Here is a 20,056-nt window from a genome sequence, read left to right as displayed (position 1 = left end):
CTGTCACCAGGCTGTGGATTAACCAGGCCAGGCAGGAACAGAGACTGGAGCGCGCTCTGATTTATACACCCAGCACTCATCTCAGCACCACACTCCTAATACAGGGAGTGCTGGGGAGCTTAAAGTAAACGCAACTTTGCCACTCTGCATAGGATGAAAACAAGGCCAGCAAGGCTTGCTCTCTCTGTTGCAGTCACATTCCTCCTGACTCTCGCTGGGTGCAGGGGATGATGCTCCAATGCCCCCCTGCACCACCTCCCCAGCGGTCCCTGTCCACAGGCTGCATAGCACCTCTGTGCAAACCCACAGAACCAGCCAAAATGATGCAGTCTCCCAAAATCCAGAGAGCCAGCCAGCATGAACCCTGCATGAATCCGCCAGCGTAGCGAGGTTTATTACTCTCCTAGCACAACCCGGCAGAGGCACTGACAGAGGCTGCTGTGGCACTCACTGACCTGCTTTTATACGCTCTCCTCAGTAGCATCACCTTGAGCACAGGGGTCCAAAATCCCAGAGAGGCTCTGCAGGTTCAGTTTCTGTCCTGACAGGTTTGTCAGCTACAGCAGGCTCCATCTGGCTCCATAAACAAGCCACCACCCCACCCTTGCATCCTGCTCTCTGTGACCCCATCCCACCCAGGACTCTTGCCAGTGCACCTAGTACTGGAGCCCTCAACCTAAATTTGTCCCATCTTTTGAAGCTAGAAAACAACATAAAAGCAAAAACATTTCAGAAATCAAATAGTGTATCCAGGTTACGACAACTCAAACGTGCACAATCTTCTCCTGAGAACAGTCTTACACAAGTATTGGAAGACAGCAAGATAATCTGCATGCATAAGAGTTTGGACACACGTGTAACAGCTGGACACGCCAATCTGTTCTGTTCTCTGCTCCTGAATATTTAGACCTCCCACTGAAGTACGATTTAGGGCAGGAATTAAAAAGTAAGATACTTTCTTAAGCAAATTCTTAAAGGAACTAAATTTATTTAATAAAACAGATTGAGCTAATGTCACTAGAAGGCATATGCTGCTTCACCTCATCCTAGCTTTGGGAGGAAGGAGGTTAAATGGTGGGGTTCTGGCAGAACAAGCTGTTGTTAAGAGGGGAAATACTTCTGTTTCTCCTATTTTTTCTCCTTTTCTCCTGTTTTCCAGGATGCCAACTGCTTCATCCCTTGTACTGACATACGGTTTAGACTGGTTTAAAAAATCGTTTGGGAATCTCATGGTTTAATTTTTATGAACAATAGAAGAAGTATTTGAGTGTGTGCAACTCTCAAAAGTTGTGTTTTGATAACTCTGACATTAATCTATATTTTGAGATAAGACTATTTTATATAAAAATGCTATTGTCTAATAGCTGTACTCTTTGTCTTAGCTTCTCTTGCAAATTTTCCTCCTTGGACAACACAACAAAAACCTCTAGTGCAGTGACAGCTGGATCAGTGGTATTTGTTTAGCAGCAAAGACGATAAAGGATTCCTATTAGGACATGTCAGCTTTTAAGGCTGCATGGCCCTTATACTCTCTTATATCTGACCTGGTTTTCCATTTATTTAGTATTCCCCAGTGCCTGAAGAACATTATGTAATGCACTCTATAGAGACTATCAGAATAATATACATGTTTTAGGGTTTTATAGTAAAAATAAAGTCATTTGAAAACACTCTTGAGACAAATGGGGGGGTGTGTGGAATTCCAAATCTGTTCTAATTAAGGGCTAAAATGAAATTAAGTTAGAACTAAAACCCTCTGAAGAAGCACCTGGTTTGCTACAAGATTATGTTGTACTTGACAACTGGTTGACAGTCCTGAAAAATTAAAACTAGTGCTCTCAGCCTGCAAATAGTACAGATAGAGAACTCAGAAGCAGCAGCTAGATTTCCTTGTTATGCCAATGGGTGCTTAGTTGACACTGACAGTGAGGATTACACAACAGTTCAGCTGTTCCCCTGACCTTTTGAGATATACAAGAGATTTGAGGATGTTTGCTAATTATTGTTGTTTTCAGCATCTGTAATAAAATTCTGAAAATTTTTAAAGTAACTGTTCAGAAGTGTTACGTTGGTTTGCTTTTTTTACTGAGATAGTTCATGAGGCAGGGTGCAATTTAAGATTTAACTCACTGCAAAGTATTAAAATCAATGAAATTTAGCTCATTTTAAAAAGGTTTCACATTTTCTTCAATACATTTTGCATTATGGAAAGGACTTAAAGAGAGAACAGGTTTTCAGTGTACCAAAAATATTATTTGATGAAAATTCTTAAATATAAAGTGCACATACATAGGTCGTGGAATCAGTTTTTCATCTTAATGTTGGCTTCATAACTAGAAGGGCTGGCAAAAGGCTTACAGTTCTTTATTCCTATGCACTGGTACAATTTTAGGAGACTTGCAAAACAACATTAATGTTAGCCTTACAAATTAGATTTTCTTGCCTACATTTATGTATTTTTAATGTGATCCTCATTACCACATGTAAAATGCTTTTAAAAAAAAAGATTAAGATCTAGAACCGCCACAAAGAATAGAGAATTAACCTTGTTCACCTGATTCACTTCTGACATTTCTGATTCTTTCACTGATTAATCAAATCTATTAAGTGCATATTAATGAAACCCAAGGTGAGAGGTTTTTAGAGACAGGGAGACATAGGCAACACTTTCCTGTGGAAATCTGTGTGTCCTAGGAACTTGAATTGGCCCTGTAAGACTCTCAGTATGTCAAAGTCTGGCAAATGACATAAAAAAAATTATGTGCTGCTTTAACCATGTCAGTAGCCCCACTAAATTATAATGCTAAGGAAAATGTATGATGAAATCCCAGATGTGGACTGTATAGGTAAAGACAAGGTAACAATTGGTAAATACTGCATTATATCATTTCATTTATATTCAGTTATACTCACTGCATCTCACTGGGAAGTAAATCAACCGAATTCCTCAAAGGATGGCTCAAGATTTTCATGTGGTTACTTACCTGAGGTTACTTTTAATGAAGTTTTATTAAATTTTCTCAATAATTAGTGAAAGTTAAATTTTCTCAATAATTAGTGCTTTTACTTTCTTTAACTTTTTTGAAACAACTGATTATCCCCCAGGGTCATTTAAGCAAAGGTGGCACATGAGTATTTCTTGTTTAAACGAAATACTGAGCCATGCACAGATTTTCTAGTGCTCATTTCTAGCGTTAAGGTAATACAAATGACCAATATTAATAAAGAAAAAAACAATAAAACCAGTATGTTTACATTTGGCAGGAACTGATTGTACTCTACTGCAGAATTTAATAATACTGAGTACCATTTCCAACACCAGATGAGATGGTAGTGCTCCTGCAGAGCTAATCCTGCTATTTATTTTATATCCCACATTTGCTTCCTGCCCAAACGACACCTGCATGTTTCTCCTGTGCCAATATGTGTTTGTGTACACAAGAATATTTCAAGGTTTCCCCAGTAGGCATTTTGTATATTTATACAATTTAAGAACAGGCTGATTTCATCAGAAAAATGTCAGATTTCTAGAATCCCCAGAGAAAACCAGATCAATCTACTAAGACATTACACTTCTTGGAGAGAGAATATAAGAAGTTTATTATCTGTGCAATAACTCTAAAAAAGAAAAAAGTTTCTGTGAGAGTGGGAAGAAAACTATTAAGAATTGGATACTGAAGGAGGGAGAGACTCCATACATCAGCTACCCGAAAATACTAACATTAATGCAGTTGTGACACAACTATTGGTAAAGAAACAGAAGGGAAGAAAATCACAGATTAAAAATTGTGAAAGAGAGAAGTTTAACAAATCTATGGTCAAGCTGTCCCATCACACATGGCAACACAGAAAGGGCCTTTTTCCTTCCTGTCCACTTTGCCTGAATTACAGAGACTGTCCAGCTCTCCCTGTAAGCCCCAGTGTTCATCCTCATGGGGAAGCTGGAAACCGATGCACTGCTTTCCTTCCAAACAGAAAGGAAACACACATTGCTGGCATACCAATAAACTGAAGAAATCAACCTCTAAGAGTTGTCCACAGGGCAATACAGCTGTGAGCCATTATTTCTTGTGATGGTGCCAAGGTTGGTTTTGGGGTTGGTTGGTTTGTTTTTTTCCCTCTCTCCATTGTCCCTTATTCTTCACACACATCTTGCTAGACTGCGATGGTGACTGCTATCTGCGGAGTCAGCACAGCAGGCTAAGATTTGTAGTTGCATCCTCCAATGGAGGGAAAATTTCTCTATATGCACAGAAATGAGTGCAAGAGAAAAAGACAAACCCTGCACATGAATCTAAAGATAATAATAAACTGGTAGAGGATTTGCAAATATAGGCAATGGGAGGCAGGAATCACCCTTGGGTAAAATAATAAAAAACACAAACAAACAAACAATAAACCCAACCAAAAACAATTTATGGAAAAGGTTAAAAACTAGATGAGAAACTTCAGCTGTTTATTCATGCAAATACAGAACAAGTGACGAAACTGTTAACATGACCTTATAGTTCTATCAGAAAGGTGGTATTTCTTATTTTCCCCTGGATGCAGGGGAATGCTTGAATGTCCGCTGTATGTTAGTAGGGTAAAATTCTCTTCAGTAGCCTAGATGTCATGTGAAAAGCAGTAAAACCACGAACTGATCTAAGGAAAGCTGAGAACTGGAACCACAAAAAGATACTGCCCATTATAACAAAAGTTTGAAATGTTCTGAAGAAGCAATGTCCTAATTACATGTTGTACATTTTTTTTAAATCCAGAGATTCCATAATACCTGTAATAAGTGCTGGCGAATTAGGACAGCCAACATATCTTTATAACATGACATTATACTTGAGGCTAGTTGAAACCCAGCCGACAGCCTATTGCACTAGAATTTGCATCAAGAGTAGGGAACTTGCAAGGAGAATTGGACTGACCCAAATTGACAGAAATGTTTTTTTTATAATGTACACCAGAACAAACTATAAACTGGACTGAAATTCATAGTAGCTAGTATTAAATTCAGTACTTTCACTGCTAACTATGAGAAGTTTGTTGCCATCAGCTTTATATTATTTTCATATTTTTTTTCCTTTTTATATATATTCTTTATGTATATGAATGAAATTTTTACTGTTTTTCTGTTCCTTCCACAGACACCTGCACTAATGGCTGGTGAAATCTTTCCCACCGTAACTTATTTGTACAGACTTGCTCAATGTGATGAAATGTCGAGCCACATTTTGAGTTGCATTGTGATAGGCAGTAACCTGAGAGAAGGTGAGAACAGCACAGTCTTTCAGGTCCAAGGAAGAGATGTGGATAAGGTGGGGGGGGGTAAGTTATTTGTCTGGGTTCTCCCCCCACGCCCCCGTCAGAGTGATTTTTACAGAGTTTTTTATTGAAGCATCACATGGCTGCCTTCGCTTCTGTACCAAAGACCTTTATGACTATCTCGGGAATCCAGCACTGATGAGCACGCTGGCTCTTGCATTTCCGTGTCTGGCTGTGACCTGCTGTCCATTCAAGCCGTACACATGTACTTTTTCAGGTTCACATACCAGGAGCATAAGGCTTGCTAGATGCGCACAGAACAGTTGTACCATGAGTACCAGTGAGTACTACCTCAACAAGGAGGCTTAGCACAGGAACAAGAGAAGCAACTACCCTCATGGGAGCTGTGGATCAGCTGTATCTTCTCTCCAACTATATGGATACCCTTTCCGATGTAAATCGCCAACTTGAGTCCTCATTGACCAAGCAATGTGGCACATTATAGGAATGATAAGGAAATAACTGAGTGGTGAACCTTTAGAAGTACAGTCTCTTGTAAGGAAACTAAGACATGAGAGGTCAGCAGGCACCCCAGCTGCAGCACAGAGCAGCAGCAGCATATCAACCACACCAACAGCTTAATACAAGTGGCTTGGGAGGACCAAGTTTCAGGGGACCGTGCCCTGTTTCTGTATTTTTTCCTGTTCACTAACTTGTTGCTGAGCAAGGGGCAGGCTAACCCAGCCAAACCATCCACTTAGCAGTATTAAGCAATGTAACCAATCATTTAACTTTGTTTTCAGTACAGAGTTTTGCCTTGGGAATTTGAACAGAAGCTACCTCAACCAAAAAGACCTTTCCTTTTTTTCTCCCCCCAAAGCTGCAAAGAACTGTACACTTGAAAAGAGACATCATGCCTGCAGCTTCATGTTAAAACATCTTACCTCAGGCTACTTTTTTCCCCCTTTGTAATCCACATAAGGAAACAGAAGTCAAGACAGAAAAGTTAAAAGGTTTGTTACATTCATGTAAATAGTAAATGATTGTCAGGTGTTGAAATCAGTGGTTTTTGCAACCATGTAGTAAGAGCCACATGTAATACAAGGCCTGAAGACAGTAACAAGGGAGAGGATTCAAGAATGCTTAGAAATTAGCAGAAGACTGAAAATTTTTAACCAGTTCAACAAGAATATAGATGGGGGATGCACAGAACATGGACAATGCTGCTGGTTTGCTCTGAATTGCAGGACAGACTGTTATGAAGATGGCTTCAGAACACGACAGAAGAATGGCAAATTACAACTACGTCATTCCTGCAAGAAGAACTAACTGTTTCAGCAAGAGACCTAAGGGGAAAGATTCAAAAAAAACCAAACCAAACAAAAAAACCCCAAACAGACGAGAGATTCCTGCAGATCTACAGCCAAAATGAGACAGAGATCTGGGAGCAACTGAGAAGAACTGCCATTTCTCACTCCCTTGTTGGGTCTCTGACTGAGTGTAAGCTCTCTTTCTCAAAGGATGTTTCATTTCCTCAGGCAATGCAATGGTTTGAGACCACAGTCCAGGTACTTGATCCATGAAGCAGCTCTTTCTATTCATATACTCTCTTTAAAAACAGGACACTTGATTGTTCTTTCAAACCATACACAAAAATGATTTCACTGTACACTGATATACAAACACTTCAAATGTACTCCTGGACTAACTCTAATCTACATAACAAATACAATGAAGCCAGGATCCCATATATTCATTAAATCCTCTTTACATATCATAGGCTCACTATTCTGTTTGCTCAAGGACAGAGTCTGTAATCTATTAACCCAGGACGCAGAAGGATTTTGTTCTGAGGAACAAAGTATTTTTAACTTGCCTAATTCGCACCCCTGTGTGATCATCACTGTAGCAGAGACTACGTCTGCACTAGGAATTTTCTCTCAAAATACATTTGCTAAAATGCAGCAGCAGCTTTGCACTTTTTTGAAAGAGTGGAAACATTATTCTGTGTGGATCAGTAATGAGAGCAGTAATTGTCACAGGGCTGACAATAATTTATGCAGAAGTTCTCAATTGCTCCTAATGGCCTGTCAGATGGCAAAAGGGAATGCAAAACAGATCATAAAAACAAGTCTAGCCTAGCTTCTGAGAACAAAATTCTTGAAACTTTCGCTCTTGCTAGGAAATACAAAAATATAGGAATTGAAGTGGCTTCTGAAGAAACAATAACAGAAAACTACACTAATATCTCGTAATTCCTGTAGATCAGATTTTGTGATTGCAGCAGAAAATGAAATCATGTTTTCCACCCATATCTTAAATGAAGAACTGAAGTAGAGCAAAAATTTCTTGTACTATCAACAATAAATTACTACTTCTTCCAGTTAAGATTGGTTAAGAAATGTCACGTCATTTCTCACATTTCTTAAAAACTGCAGAAATGTCAACTGTTTCCAACAGCGTAAACTGAATGAAATTCAGTATATAATAATCTACTTACTTTTCTCAAGATAATACCAAACTGTTACAGATGTTTGGAAATGCAATTACGCTACAGTCAAAGGAATTAATTTGGCAATGTATCAACAATTGTAGCTTTCAATGGGAAATAATAGCCAACCCAGAAATACATGTAGAAAATGAACTTTTGAGCTTGTAACTGCCTAAAACAGCAAAACGCACTAACATACATACATTAGATTACACTCTTAGACAAGGTTCCTGAAGCAGTTCATGCACTCTAATATTTTTTGGATGTGTGGAATTTATCATGCATGATTCCCCCTTCAAATGCCTCAGGAGAAAAGTATTTTGCACTTAAAACTGCAGAAACCAGTTAAATGCTAATTGTTTCAAAGCTTCAAAAATTAGTTTTCAAGTGTCCAAAAAGAAAGAGTTATATCAATTTTAAAAAATAAAAATTACTTCAATTTATTATATTAATAATAAGGTCATTGGTAGATAAAAGTTTAGGATATGTGAAAGGCTGATACAAATATATTAGATATAAAGGCAGAGTATACACATACGCTCAATTAAAAAAATACGCAAGGCTGTGTTTCCGACACTGTGTCTTAAAGTGTCTTATTTTCATGCTATTATGCCTTATTCCTACAATGAAAGGCTGTCACTTCTAGACAGTCATAACTTTTGAAGTTAGTCCTAAGCAATAAGCAAATGAACCATTGCAAGACAGTGCTGTGTCAATCAAAAACGCCAAAAGAAAACAACTGGCCAATTTTTAACATTCTGTAAAAATTTACTTCCATTATCCCTTTCTTATTTGAGCTTTCATGTAAAGTTAGTATTTTTTCAAAAATGATGACTATCAAAATGTCCAGCATGAGAGAAATTCAATTTTTCCCTCAGCTCTTGCACTCCTTCCCCATTGCTGCAGGGTACATCCTCAGAGAAGAGGCATCGCCAGGGACCCTGGCACAGCCCTGCCATATCGAATGCCTGGGTCTACTGTGTGGTATGAGGCAGCAAGCACAACCACTCCTTACAACTGGGTAACATCTACAAGGCTCCACTCCCAAGAAAGTCTGGAGAGGGTAAATCAAATCACAGCCTTGCTTTTCACTGGCTTTTTCAGATGCTCTTCCATCCCTTTGGCAGCTGATAATGCACTGGCACTACACCACTGCCATCTCTTATTCAGGTCTCTCTGTGTGTTTGACAATAACAGAAAATAAAAGATCTCCAGCTCTCATTGTAGCATCCAGCTTGTCCAAACCCTTCTCTGATATTATCATCTTTTACGGCTTCAGCCACAACAACCTGGCCAGACTTATCATTCAAGTTGCTCCTGAAGATAAATCAAGGTCTTTCTGACCAAACGGGAAAGAAAACATTTGGCTAATGCTTTTGCCATGGACAAAGTTATTTCTCTGGAAATGTCCACTTTCACATAGTTCTGTCTCCAACATAAAGGCTCAGGCTCTGTTCACCATCCTGTCCTAGTCACACATCTCAAAGACATTGAAAAAGCATAAGATCATCACAGACACTTTTAGCCATGACCAAAGAATCAGCACAACTACACTGTGCAACATGAGGCCAATTCACAGTGTGAAATTCACTGTGACAAGAAAAATACAGTGTCGCTATGTACATCATGAACCTGTGTGGAAATTGGCTGCTCTCGATTATCTCCCCTCATCATACCACTTACCAAGAGTGTCTCATGCCTGTCTGCTCATAAAGGTTTTGCCTCTTTTTATTTCTTTCTTTTACATTGCAACAGTATTGAACTTATGTTTATGACTCTTTTTCAACTCTGAAAGTTCCATGTGAGTGACAGTAAGTAGGTAATTAGCAGTGATGATTGGGCAAATCAGTGTGGGAAGGAGAACAGTCTCGTTGACTCATTTTCAAAATGAAAATGCATTTCATTTTGAAAAACAAAAGAAAAAAATTAGAATTCAAAAGAGGAGGCTGTCTCATATGCCATAAAACAATCATGCACCAAAAAGTAGTGTCCTGTTACACAAAGGAGACGTTTTGTTGAGTTGCAGACAAATTTGGCTGTCACAACCTTTGTATTTCACATTGTCATCAACCAGCAAATTAATACCAACAACCTTTAGGGACGGGGGGGTGGGGGGAGAAAAGAAATAAAAAGTTAAGAATGCATCATCTAGAATGGGAAATTCTTTCCAGTGAAGCTGACCATTGGCTAGTGAGACCATGGACCAAGCTCCATCAGCTGTGAGCACGCACTGCAGTCCATCCACACTGCTTCCATGAAGAGATCTAGGGGAGATCTGAGCACCAGGGACTGTGGCACCGCCTCTCACTTGCTCCCCACAAAGGCATCATCCAGGGAGCTGGACAGCACAACTATTAATTTCATCCAGCAACTGTCTGAGAAACTTTTGAAGTAGGCTGTGGAGGAGCTGGGCAAGTTCAAGAGTAGACAGCAAGAAATGCCAGCTCCTCTTCCTGGCATTGGGCCGTATTTTCAGAAGAAAAAACATTCTTTTCAAGAAAAAACATAAAACTTGCAAATAAACTTGAACATTACATTTCAATGAATAATTTTCGTTCTGGAAAGTCTCAGAAAAGAAAAATGTAGGTTTTCACACTTTCCAGAGGAGCACTTGTCATTTACCCCAGCCACTCAGTAGCGATTCCCTATGCCACCCCATTGGCAATATTACACTCTCACCTCAAGAAAATGAGATCAGGCATAAGGCAGACTGCTGTGAGGAGGTTATATATTATACGACATTTGTTCCCATGTTCTCTGTTACAACAGCAATGCACAGATAGACCAATCTAAAGCGACGTATAATGAATATGAGACTTCCACAGGTAAGCAGACATTTCACAAGACAGAAAGCACATGAGTTGTTGCCCTTTCAAAGAATCACAATCTCCTCAGATAGGCTCACGTTTGGTCTGAATCCAGGTTCATGTTCAACAATTAAATGTTTAAATTGTTAATAAATTGGCTTAAGTGTAGGCAAGACAGTGTATTTTCTTTCTTCTTAAAAAGCTCTTTTGAATATTTATTTAACATTAGTCTACATATAATTTTGTTTTATAAATGGTTACCAAAGGTTATGCAAAACCATCAAGTCAACTTCAAGTATGACTACATCCCACTTCACCAATAGCAAAATCAAGCTTAATATGTCAGTTTTTCAATGTTTAGGACTCTAAAAAGCACAGCTACCATTAAAGTTTAAGCATCCTTGGCAGCAGTTCAGAAAATATTTTAAAATGAAAGAGAATCTCCCACATTTATACAACTGCTCAAAGTCTTTAAAAAAGATGTAAAGGATTTTACTTTACAGTATGTTCAAAAAGTTGGATTAAAAGATATTCACTAACTTGATTTAGTCTCCCTGCATAGAACATGGCAAATGCTTCCAGCAACACAATTCTAAAAACATAGGGAAAACAGCAACCACTGAAAAAAACACTGTGCTGTGGGAAAACAGAAACACTTTTTCCCAGGCTGTGCTGCTGAGCCTTTCAGACTATCTCAGAATCTCAGATGTGTCATACCTTCCTATGGGAAAAGAAACATTTCAAATGCAGTATCAAAATTATAGTAATTTAAAACAAACAAACAAACAAAACAAAACATCGTCTGACGACACACCTCCCCTCTTCCTAAAACCGGTAACAATCCTATTTTTTAAAATTTCTTTACCACCAAATACATTAAAAAATAAGAGGGTTTTTAATCTGCACATTTATGCCTAAGAAAAGAGTTCGCAGAACTAAATTCTAATTTTGCAAAGCAGCATTCATGGTTTACAATGTCCCCAAGGTATTCTACAATGTTCAGTTATATGAAGCAATAACAATAAATAACATTTTCTTCAGCTAAAAACCAAATGACTCCTTTATCTTTTCATCCTAAATCAGACACCTGCTGAATCAATAATCACATATTCAAAATACAGTGAGAAAGCAACAAGAGATTCCTGATTATATATATAGGATTAAAGAATCATAATTACGATACACGAGCTATGCATAGCGACGTGCTTATTCTGCTTGTGAATGGAAAAGGAAGAAGGAAGGGTCTTCAAGGAAAGTAGCCAAAGGAAACTGAAGCGAATGTAAAAAGCATTTCAAGGCTATATTTAGAGGAAGACATTCTTCATATATTTGCCAAGCTATTCACGTCATTTCACATAGCATGTTTTATCCAGCTTTATAAATGTGAGAGAGCCGGGGGTCGGGGGAAGATCTGGATCATTGCCAGAAATGGAAATCTTGCATTTATGTAGAGGAACAAATATTTTAAGCATGTTAATTCAAGAGGAGTTTCCAAGGGGAGGAAAAAGGGAGGGGGGCAAGGGGTGTTAAAACTTTCTACAGATATCACAGAAGGATTCTGCAGCATATAGTTTATAAGTAACATGATTAGCCTCTAATACTGCCCTTTGAGCGAGGCTCGCTAGCCTTAACTGTATCACTAAAAATACTAAAATGAGTAAATTTCACTAAGTTCAAGTCTTCAGCTGGTATAAACTAGCTGAAGACCTGTCCATGTTCATGTAGATAGGATACATCAGTTATATAAGCAATTACATATTTCTCCTCCATAATGCAGTAAACAACCATCTAAGATGAATAAACAAACACCAAACACAAGCTCAAAGGTGAAAACAGAAACAAAAATACTCCGGTTTTATAAGAATATTATGATTTTTCTTTAACTCATTTTAGTACGTCATGAGGTTCAGCTATTTGCATAAAGAAATGTCAAGCACACAGAAAATATGTCAGTACCAGATGTAATGGCAATAGGAACAAAGCACATGGAAATTTCCTTTAGTGACCTTCTGGAGGGTGGGGATGGATTTAATCTGAGATACAAGACTGCTTTTACTTAAACTTATATTAATGATTTCTCTAAAAAGCTTTTACCTTCATTCCCTTCTCCAGGTGGCTGATAAAATGAAAGCCCCAAAGATATGATGGCTGCAATTTCCAAGATTATAAGAGTCACATCCTGCAACGCTTCCCAGACTAGCTGTAAGAATGTTTTTGGCTTCTTTGGAGGTATAAAATTTTTTCCAAAAATAAGCTTTCTTTTTTCTAGGTCCGCAGCAGTGCCAGCTAATCCTGTAAATAAAATTAAAATAAAATAAATTAGAATTGCAGTGAAATAGATAATGCCCACTTACACCTGCATTCCTATAAATTATTTCTGCAAGGACAATTGCAAGCTGTACCACCTATGGCATATTAACAATTACATAGATATTCCACTTAAATGTTGCTTTTGCAAGATGATTTGTCCTTTTGTTCTGAACAGAATCTTTATGGACTCTATTTACTACTAATTCCTGCCAGTTTTAATCTTAAAAAAAGTCTTTGAATTAGTAGTGTTACTTTAGTAAATCCTATGTATATAGATACATACACACACGTAAGCAATGACTTCTGAAAACAGATAATAAAGCACAAATAAATCATATTTGGGATGCAGTTGGAATAGCTGTTGGCAGCTTTTGGTAATATCAATAGAAGCAGCATACAGATCCCTGTTTTAACCTCAGGTCAATGACCTCAAAGTATAAATCCATAAAGCATGTCTTGCTCTACTTCTAACCAACCTCTCTTGCTGTCTATCTACTATCACACAATCACTGGAATGAACTGCATCAAAATTTTGTTAAGTGAAAAAACACAGTCGAAGTGACAGGTTATACATGTAAAGAAATTAAAAAGGAAATTATATGGTTCCTTAAAACGATATAAAAATGTGTGCATTTTGCACAACACTTCAATTTATGAACACTTCAATTTAAGGACACAGTGTAAGAATGTGTGTTTGCACTGAACAACGCAGGTGCTTTTTTCCCTATTTTCTAATTATATTAATGTACGCACGTCTAGCACCTTTTTGGAAAGAAAAAGAAAAAAAAAAAGGAAGAAAAAAAAAAAAAAGACTTGCAAGTGTTAGGGTAGAATAACTGTGCCTGTACACCGCTCTCAACAGCGTAAAGAACTGCAATAAAATAAGTGGTTACATATATCTGCCAAATAGTATTTGATATTAGTAGGAACATTTACAAAACTGTAGGTTTTGAATGTGATCAGCAACGCAAAGTTATTCATGCTTATTCACCCTAGTGTGACACAACGAAAATACCTAAATGGAGAGTAGACCTGGGAGGAATACAAAGGTGCCTGCAAGAGAGCAACAGGAAATGACTGATCCCACACTGTATAAATTCCTCTCCTCAGGCAGTTCAGGGTTGCTGCCTCCCCCAGAGCAGACCAACACCCCACCGGGTGGTGCAGGAATGGAGAGTCCTACTAAGAGCACCTTCAAGGTGTCGAGCAAAACAAATCAGGATCCTAATGTGACAGTGGTACTCAGCTTTACGTCCCGTTCATTCAGGACTGGTGCAACTGTTCCCAGCAGCGTGCATGTGCCAGTAAGTCACCTCTTGGATGAAAGCACCAGGCCCAAGTGTAATTTCCTCAAGTCGAAAGAGATGCTTCTCTGAACAAACCAATTCTGCCACAGTACAGGCAAAGACGTTGACTCACCTTTCACTTAAGGTATATAATTACAGCTGTTGTGTAGCTCCTGGCTCTTGTTAACTCATCAAACTTTCATTTCACCTTCAGCTTCTAAGAAATACTATCCGCGTCTCCCAGATAAAGGCATGCTGTAGTTATTATTACCTCACTTCATTTAATTTTCAGTACCTAGTGCTTAGTGACACTGTAACAGACAGGTTCCAGCTATTACAAAGTGTATCTACATTATTCTCCGCGATTCAAACAATAACATGTCAAACTTCTCTGCTACTCCATGAGCTCTCAGTCAGCTTCCAATGTTGGATAAACACTTTCCCCTATGAAATACGAATTGCAGGCTATCAGCCATTTGGGTAGTTGCCTTTTTGCGAACCAATGCAGATGACGGAAGTTGGGACAACACACACGAGAGATCAGGGGAGTTACCCTGATGGGATCTGACATAGGGATGAGGCCTTAGCAGAGACCAAACGCAGTTTGATTAGCTTTCAGTGGGATGCAAAGCCCTTTAATACAAGGAAGGATTTTCACTAAAAATGGCATATACAATTTACACGAGGCCCCCAGAACACAACCTCCTCCAAATACAGTGGTGACTTCATACATAAAGGGGGAAAGTACATGGGCAGCACTGATAGTGGTAGGGATTTTTGGCAGAAACATTCATATAACGCATCTACAAGCAGCAATACAAAACTCTGAAACAGGAAAAAAAAACCTCAAGCACATGGGAAAGTGGAAGGAAGAGATGTCTGAAAAATGCCTCCTTTCCAATACAGAACAGTAGTGGGCCACTTCCAGCAGGTAAGCAGGTGACAGGGTACTCAGCAGCATGAAAAGAATGGCTGAAGTAGTACAGGATATAGCTGCAGTATTTTTCAACAATCCTAATTATACTTACCTAGTCATCATGAATTCACTGCTTTGAAATTATGCTATATTCTTTACCTCAGGAGGCCATAAAAAGCATATGTATCCTGTCCTATGTTGCCGATCATATTGCACATATAAATACACATACACATTGAGAAGCTTCCAAAGCAAAAGAGACATGCTGGAACCCAAAGAGCTGGTTTTTCTCCAAGACAAAAAATGTTCATTTAGACAGCATACAAATTTAGACACCAAAAGGTTGAGGACTAGACTGAGCTTAAAGCATCTACGGTCACCATTATTTTTCCAGACTATATCTTAAGTAACCTGTGTTGGAAATTTAGACCTGAATTTTATTTAATTGTACTCTTTCATTTTTTGTGATAAATATTATCTTCCTTAAGACTCATAAATAGACATGGGTAAATCATGTGTGCGATTTTATTTTTTTCTGTAAGTCTATGTCTTGGTGAAATTACTCACCAAGTCAGTCTCACCTAAAAAACCAGAACATAGTCATCTTTAATTATGAAATCTATTTTCTTGTAAATAATTTAGAAATACTGGAAAATGAAATTCAATTTTCAATCCAAACTATAAGTTTTCCCTTCTCCTGAGATCTGGCCATCACTCAAAAAACAGGTTCAGCAAAATTCTGGTATTCCCCCCCCCCCCCCAATGCCAGAAACTAACAAACTCCTGTTTAGAGAGAAAGGAAAGGGGAGAATGAAGAAATCTACAGACCAACTGATGAAATCAATCAGAACAGTCCTAAGCATTACTGTAGAGATAAGGTCAGAAAGGGACAATAAAATACACAGAAAAGCTAAAGTCATACAAAGAGACACAGTGAAGGGAAAGGTGATTGAGAATCTGAGGCAATGCAAGATGTTATTTTTCAAAAGGTTCCATAAATTCCACATGCTATTGCCAGCAAAAGGTGTAAGGGAGGCACTCCTTATCTTTTTCAAATAATCTGCTTTATTCAGAAACGTTATTTCAAATAGTCCTAAAGGTGTTTTGAGCAAGCCTAACTTAGTTGCTTGAAGAGCATTAGAGGTCACTCACACTTTGTCGCACTGGCAGATCTGCGGGATGCTCCTTCCAAGCTAGTGTGCGCTGACAGGTAGTACAGATGGCAAAAACGTCAATTAGCACAGCAAGATCTGGAAGTGGACATCTGTCCTCACCAGTACTTTTAACTAGGAGACCGCTTTCCTGCTGCTAGATTTGTTTAATTATTTTTTTTTATATTACACGTACTGACTTCATTACTGCTCCTATTTTTTTTTTTTATTTCTCGCTTGTCCCTTAAGCATTGAGTTCTGTGACAATAATGAAAGAGCACTGCAAAGGAAAGTCATGTGAAATATCATTTCTATATGAAGATCTCAAACATCTAAGGAAGTGAAAAAGAATCAGTGGGGAATAAAAAAAAATGAATGGAAATAAAGAGTTCAACACGACCACATGTTACTGGCAAAAGAAGCAGCCTTCTGTCTTACATTCTGCATGACAACAGGCCACAGACTGGCTGCTTTTATGTTTATTAAGCACTAATTTTAAGTGCTCTATGTCAAAGATGTGCAATACTTCTTTGCTTGACCCAAGTGTTTTAGAATGGTTATGCAGATTTGGGTTAAATTTATATACAAATATTATAAAGGGGTTTAGGAAACATGAAGATTTGTTACTGATGCTTCCAGCACTTGAGTAATTTCTTAAGGTTTCAGTTTCCAAAACTTTTCCCCAGAATTTGTTTGAAAACTGTGGGACAAAGAAAGCGATTGCATAAAACATTTTCTACAACGTTGTGCAGTATATTAAATGAATTTCTGATTTCATCTGGCGTTGTTGCTTTTATGGAGGGAGAAAAAGATAAAAAACTGGAGAAATGCCACTTAATGAATTTTGTCTGTTCCTTACCTACATCTGTCAGTTACTGCATGCTGAATATAAAACCATCATTTCAATTAATGCTTCCTGAAAAATTATTTCTCTGACAGTCATCTCCACTGCAACCAAATGAAGCATGACAGAGAATGATTTTGATGCTGCAAAAATAGCAAAAGCACATCACTACTAAAGCAACAATTAAAAGAACCCATAAAATTTTTAAGAGAATGTTTCACATCTGCTTAACTTATGAGATGAAGAATGGAGAATTTACATTGCACTAATTGTGCAAAGGAACCATTCATTATTTACTAATTTTCTTCTGTACATTTTCTGATGCTCCCAGAAAAGTCTATAAAATTTTCAAATAGCAAAACCTGTAAAGAATGTAACTTAAAAATCACAGCATATGTAACCTCAATTGCAAAAAAATATTGTTCAGCAAGGAAAGTGAAGGCTTCACATTGATGCTGAACTGTTATTGAAATTAATGCACAGAGGTAAAGCAACTATTTTGGTTAGTGAACTCTAATGGCAATTAGATATGGCATGCATGAATTCTTCCTTTGAGAACACAGACATACATTCTACCTCATGAGCTCCTATCACCCTACTCTCAAATTCTCTTCCCAAATGATAAGCATTCCTACCATCACATTACCTAGGTCTTCACAGGAACTAAAAAGTAAAACACCACAAACTATTACCTCGACAATGATTTCATGTTCTTTCCCTTGTTTCACCAATTCCAGTTACTTCACTTTTAACTATGAAACAATCCCTGCCATTACTACTGTTACATTACTCTTTAGTGCAACTTGCCCAGGCCCACCATATAATCTATAGCGCTTGCACAGATTCTCAGAACTTCCTAACGTGAATTAGAAATATTAGCCCAGTTGCTGCTGTTGTAATATAGAAAGTTCAAACTCACAATCTTGTTCAACATTTTAGTGGGATCTTACTGTTTGGCTTTGGAAGTAAATTTCTCCCTTGAAAAAGCTAGAAATGACAGCAGGCCTTTTCTTCTTCCTCTTCTTCCACTTCTGTCTAAGAAGTATTATGTATTTAGTGACTGAAAGAGCTGAAAAAGTCAAATTTTCAATTCAAATGAATAGCTGGTAACTAACAGATTTAGTTTCTGAGATCTGCCTTAGGAAATCGTCCCTACCTAAGAAACAGAGGAAGGCAAGGAGACATGCACAGTAAACTGTGATTACTGTTACAGTTTTGATCAAATGCTAAGCTATTTTGTCTCTTATGTATAATGATGTCATCAAGAACACCATTATGTAAATGAACATCAGTCTTCACTAGGTCATGATGTCTTCATGTCACTTGTTTAAAGGGTATGTAAGTAAAACACCTGCTTTGGTGCCAACTATGCCACAAAAATATATGTTGCATTAAGCTACCTGTTTTACCGACACAAGATGCTTTTTATTTTCAAACTAAAACATACAAAGATAAAACATTAACACCTAGAATGGATGCCTCTGTGACCTCCCAGTCTTATCACATATGCTGCTGGAAAAATTTTTGGATGCAGTATACTGAAATTCTGTTCAGGTCATATTAAAATCAAATCAGTTCAGAGAATCCAGTCCATCAGCAGGAGAGTATTTAATGAGAGCATTTACTAGTTTCAGCAAGCTGAATTTGAATTTCACTAGTGAATGAACCTCAACGAATAATAATTTCCTTCTAATCTAGGATCAACAAAGCTGTCTGTAAAGTGTAATGAATCTCATTACCTGTTTTCATTAATGTCACTTGCTTACAGTTGTTGACATAAACTTTAAGAAATTTGTCTAAAAATTAAAAGCCTTTGGAATTACAAATCATCCAGCACATGTCCTGTAAGCTTTATTCTGCTGAGGCTACTATTTCAATGTGTCCATTTGGCAGTTCTGCCAACAGACCATTGGAAGGGTTTAGGACCTCCTTGAGTCAAACGCTTTACAGCTAGATCTAAACAGCCAACATACAGAAAAGAGGGGCACAGAAGCGGCAGAACCAGGACATTAATTAACTCCTCCTCCATTTCCTCATTTCTTGTCCCCCCTCTTCACATCTGACAGCAACAACTGGCCAATTCACCTCCTAAGCTCTGCCATGGCTTCAGCTGCCACCCTGCAGTACAGGGAGCACCCTTCAGCAGCTGAAAAGCAGCACGCTGACTACACCCTTATGTAAACCTTCCCTCATAGCTTCCGATCAAAATAATCACTCTGAAGTGACTGTACATGAGTACATCTCTAAATCCATGACTTTTTTTAAAAATAAAGCAACTGAAGAGCTTAACATTCTTTCTTACAGACTGATGCATCTAATGTAAATGTTAGGAACAGATACATAACAACTTGCATTCCTACAATGAGTTTCTATCTCTTAAGTCTCTTTCTAGCTATAAACATGTGTCAGCAACTTTGTCCCAATTTTATGAGGCAGCAAAACGCTGAAGTTCTTGCCCCAGCCAGTTTGGTGGCAGTTCAGGGGAGTACATTCACATTCCTAGGATTCCTGATTTACACTCAGCTGTAAGATACCATGCAGGATTTATTACTGCCAAGAAGTACTGAATGCTCCACAACACATTTTATTAATTTCTCCACCTAGCCATTTTGGTTTTATTTCTTCTTCTAATTTCTTTTTAAAGTAAAATTGCTCTGAAAAGAACCTATTAACCAGGAAAAAATAATTTATGTAAGATGACTAATAACAGCAGAATCAGAAACGGTTCCTGATAGTGACTGTAACGTAGCCCAAAAAAAAAGCCTCTCATCTGAAAGACATGCTACAATTTCATAATAACCTAATGACTGGACTCATGTGCAGTGCATAACTATGAGCCAGTATCAAGGCAACAGAGGACACATCAAACGTTAAAGGCAAGATATGCATCAGAACAGACGACTAATATTTTTCTTGCCTAAACAGACAAAAAAGCTTTCTGCAAAGGCTGGTAACAAAGTCTTCAACAAGAGCTGAAGGTCCAGCATGAAGAAAG

The 20,056-nt window shown here is 38.0% G+C and overlaps 1 protein-coding gene across 17 annotated transcripts in view; it reads right to left on the bottom strand.

Annotated features, from left to right (window-relative positions):
• The window catches only part of ATP2B2 (ATPase plasma membrane Ca2+ transporting 2), a 186,327-nt gene that overhangs the window by 116,129 nt on the left and 50,142 nt on the right, over positions 1 to 20,056 (bottom strand). For 15 of the 17 annotated variants that reach the window (XM_086470078.1, XM_086470081.1, XM_086470085.1 and 12 more), the window contains exon 2: positions 12,649 to 12,846. The exons of the other annotated variants lie outside the window; for them this stretch is intronic. In XM_086470078.1, coding sequence (XP_086326204.1) covers positions 12,649 to 12,846 — 198 coding nt within the window. The remainder of the gene's footprint in view (positions 1 to 12,648; positions 12,847 to 20,056) is intronic. 17 annotated transcript variants of the gene reach the window in all.

This window comes from Leptosomus discolor, chromosome 9, assembly GCF_034619465.1.
Source record: "Leptosomus discolor isolate bLepDis1 chromosome 9, bLepDis1.hap2, whole genome shotgun sequence".
NCBI lineage: Eukaryota > Metazoa > Chordata > Aves > Leptosomiformes > Leptosomidae > Leptosomus > Leptosomus discolor.
The sequence above is the reverse complement of the archived record's forward strand: the minus strand, read 5'-3'. Positions and strand labels throughout refer to the sequence as shown.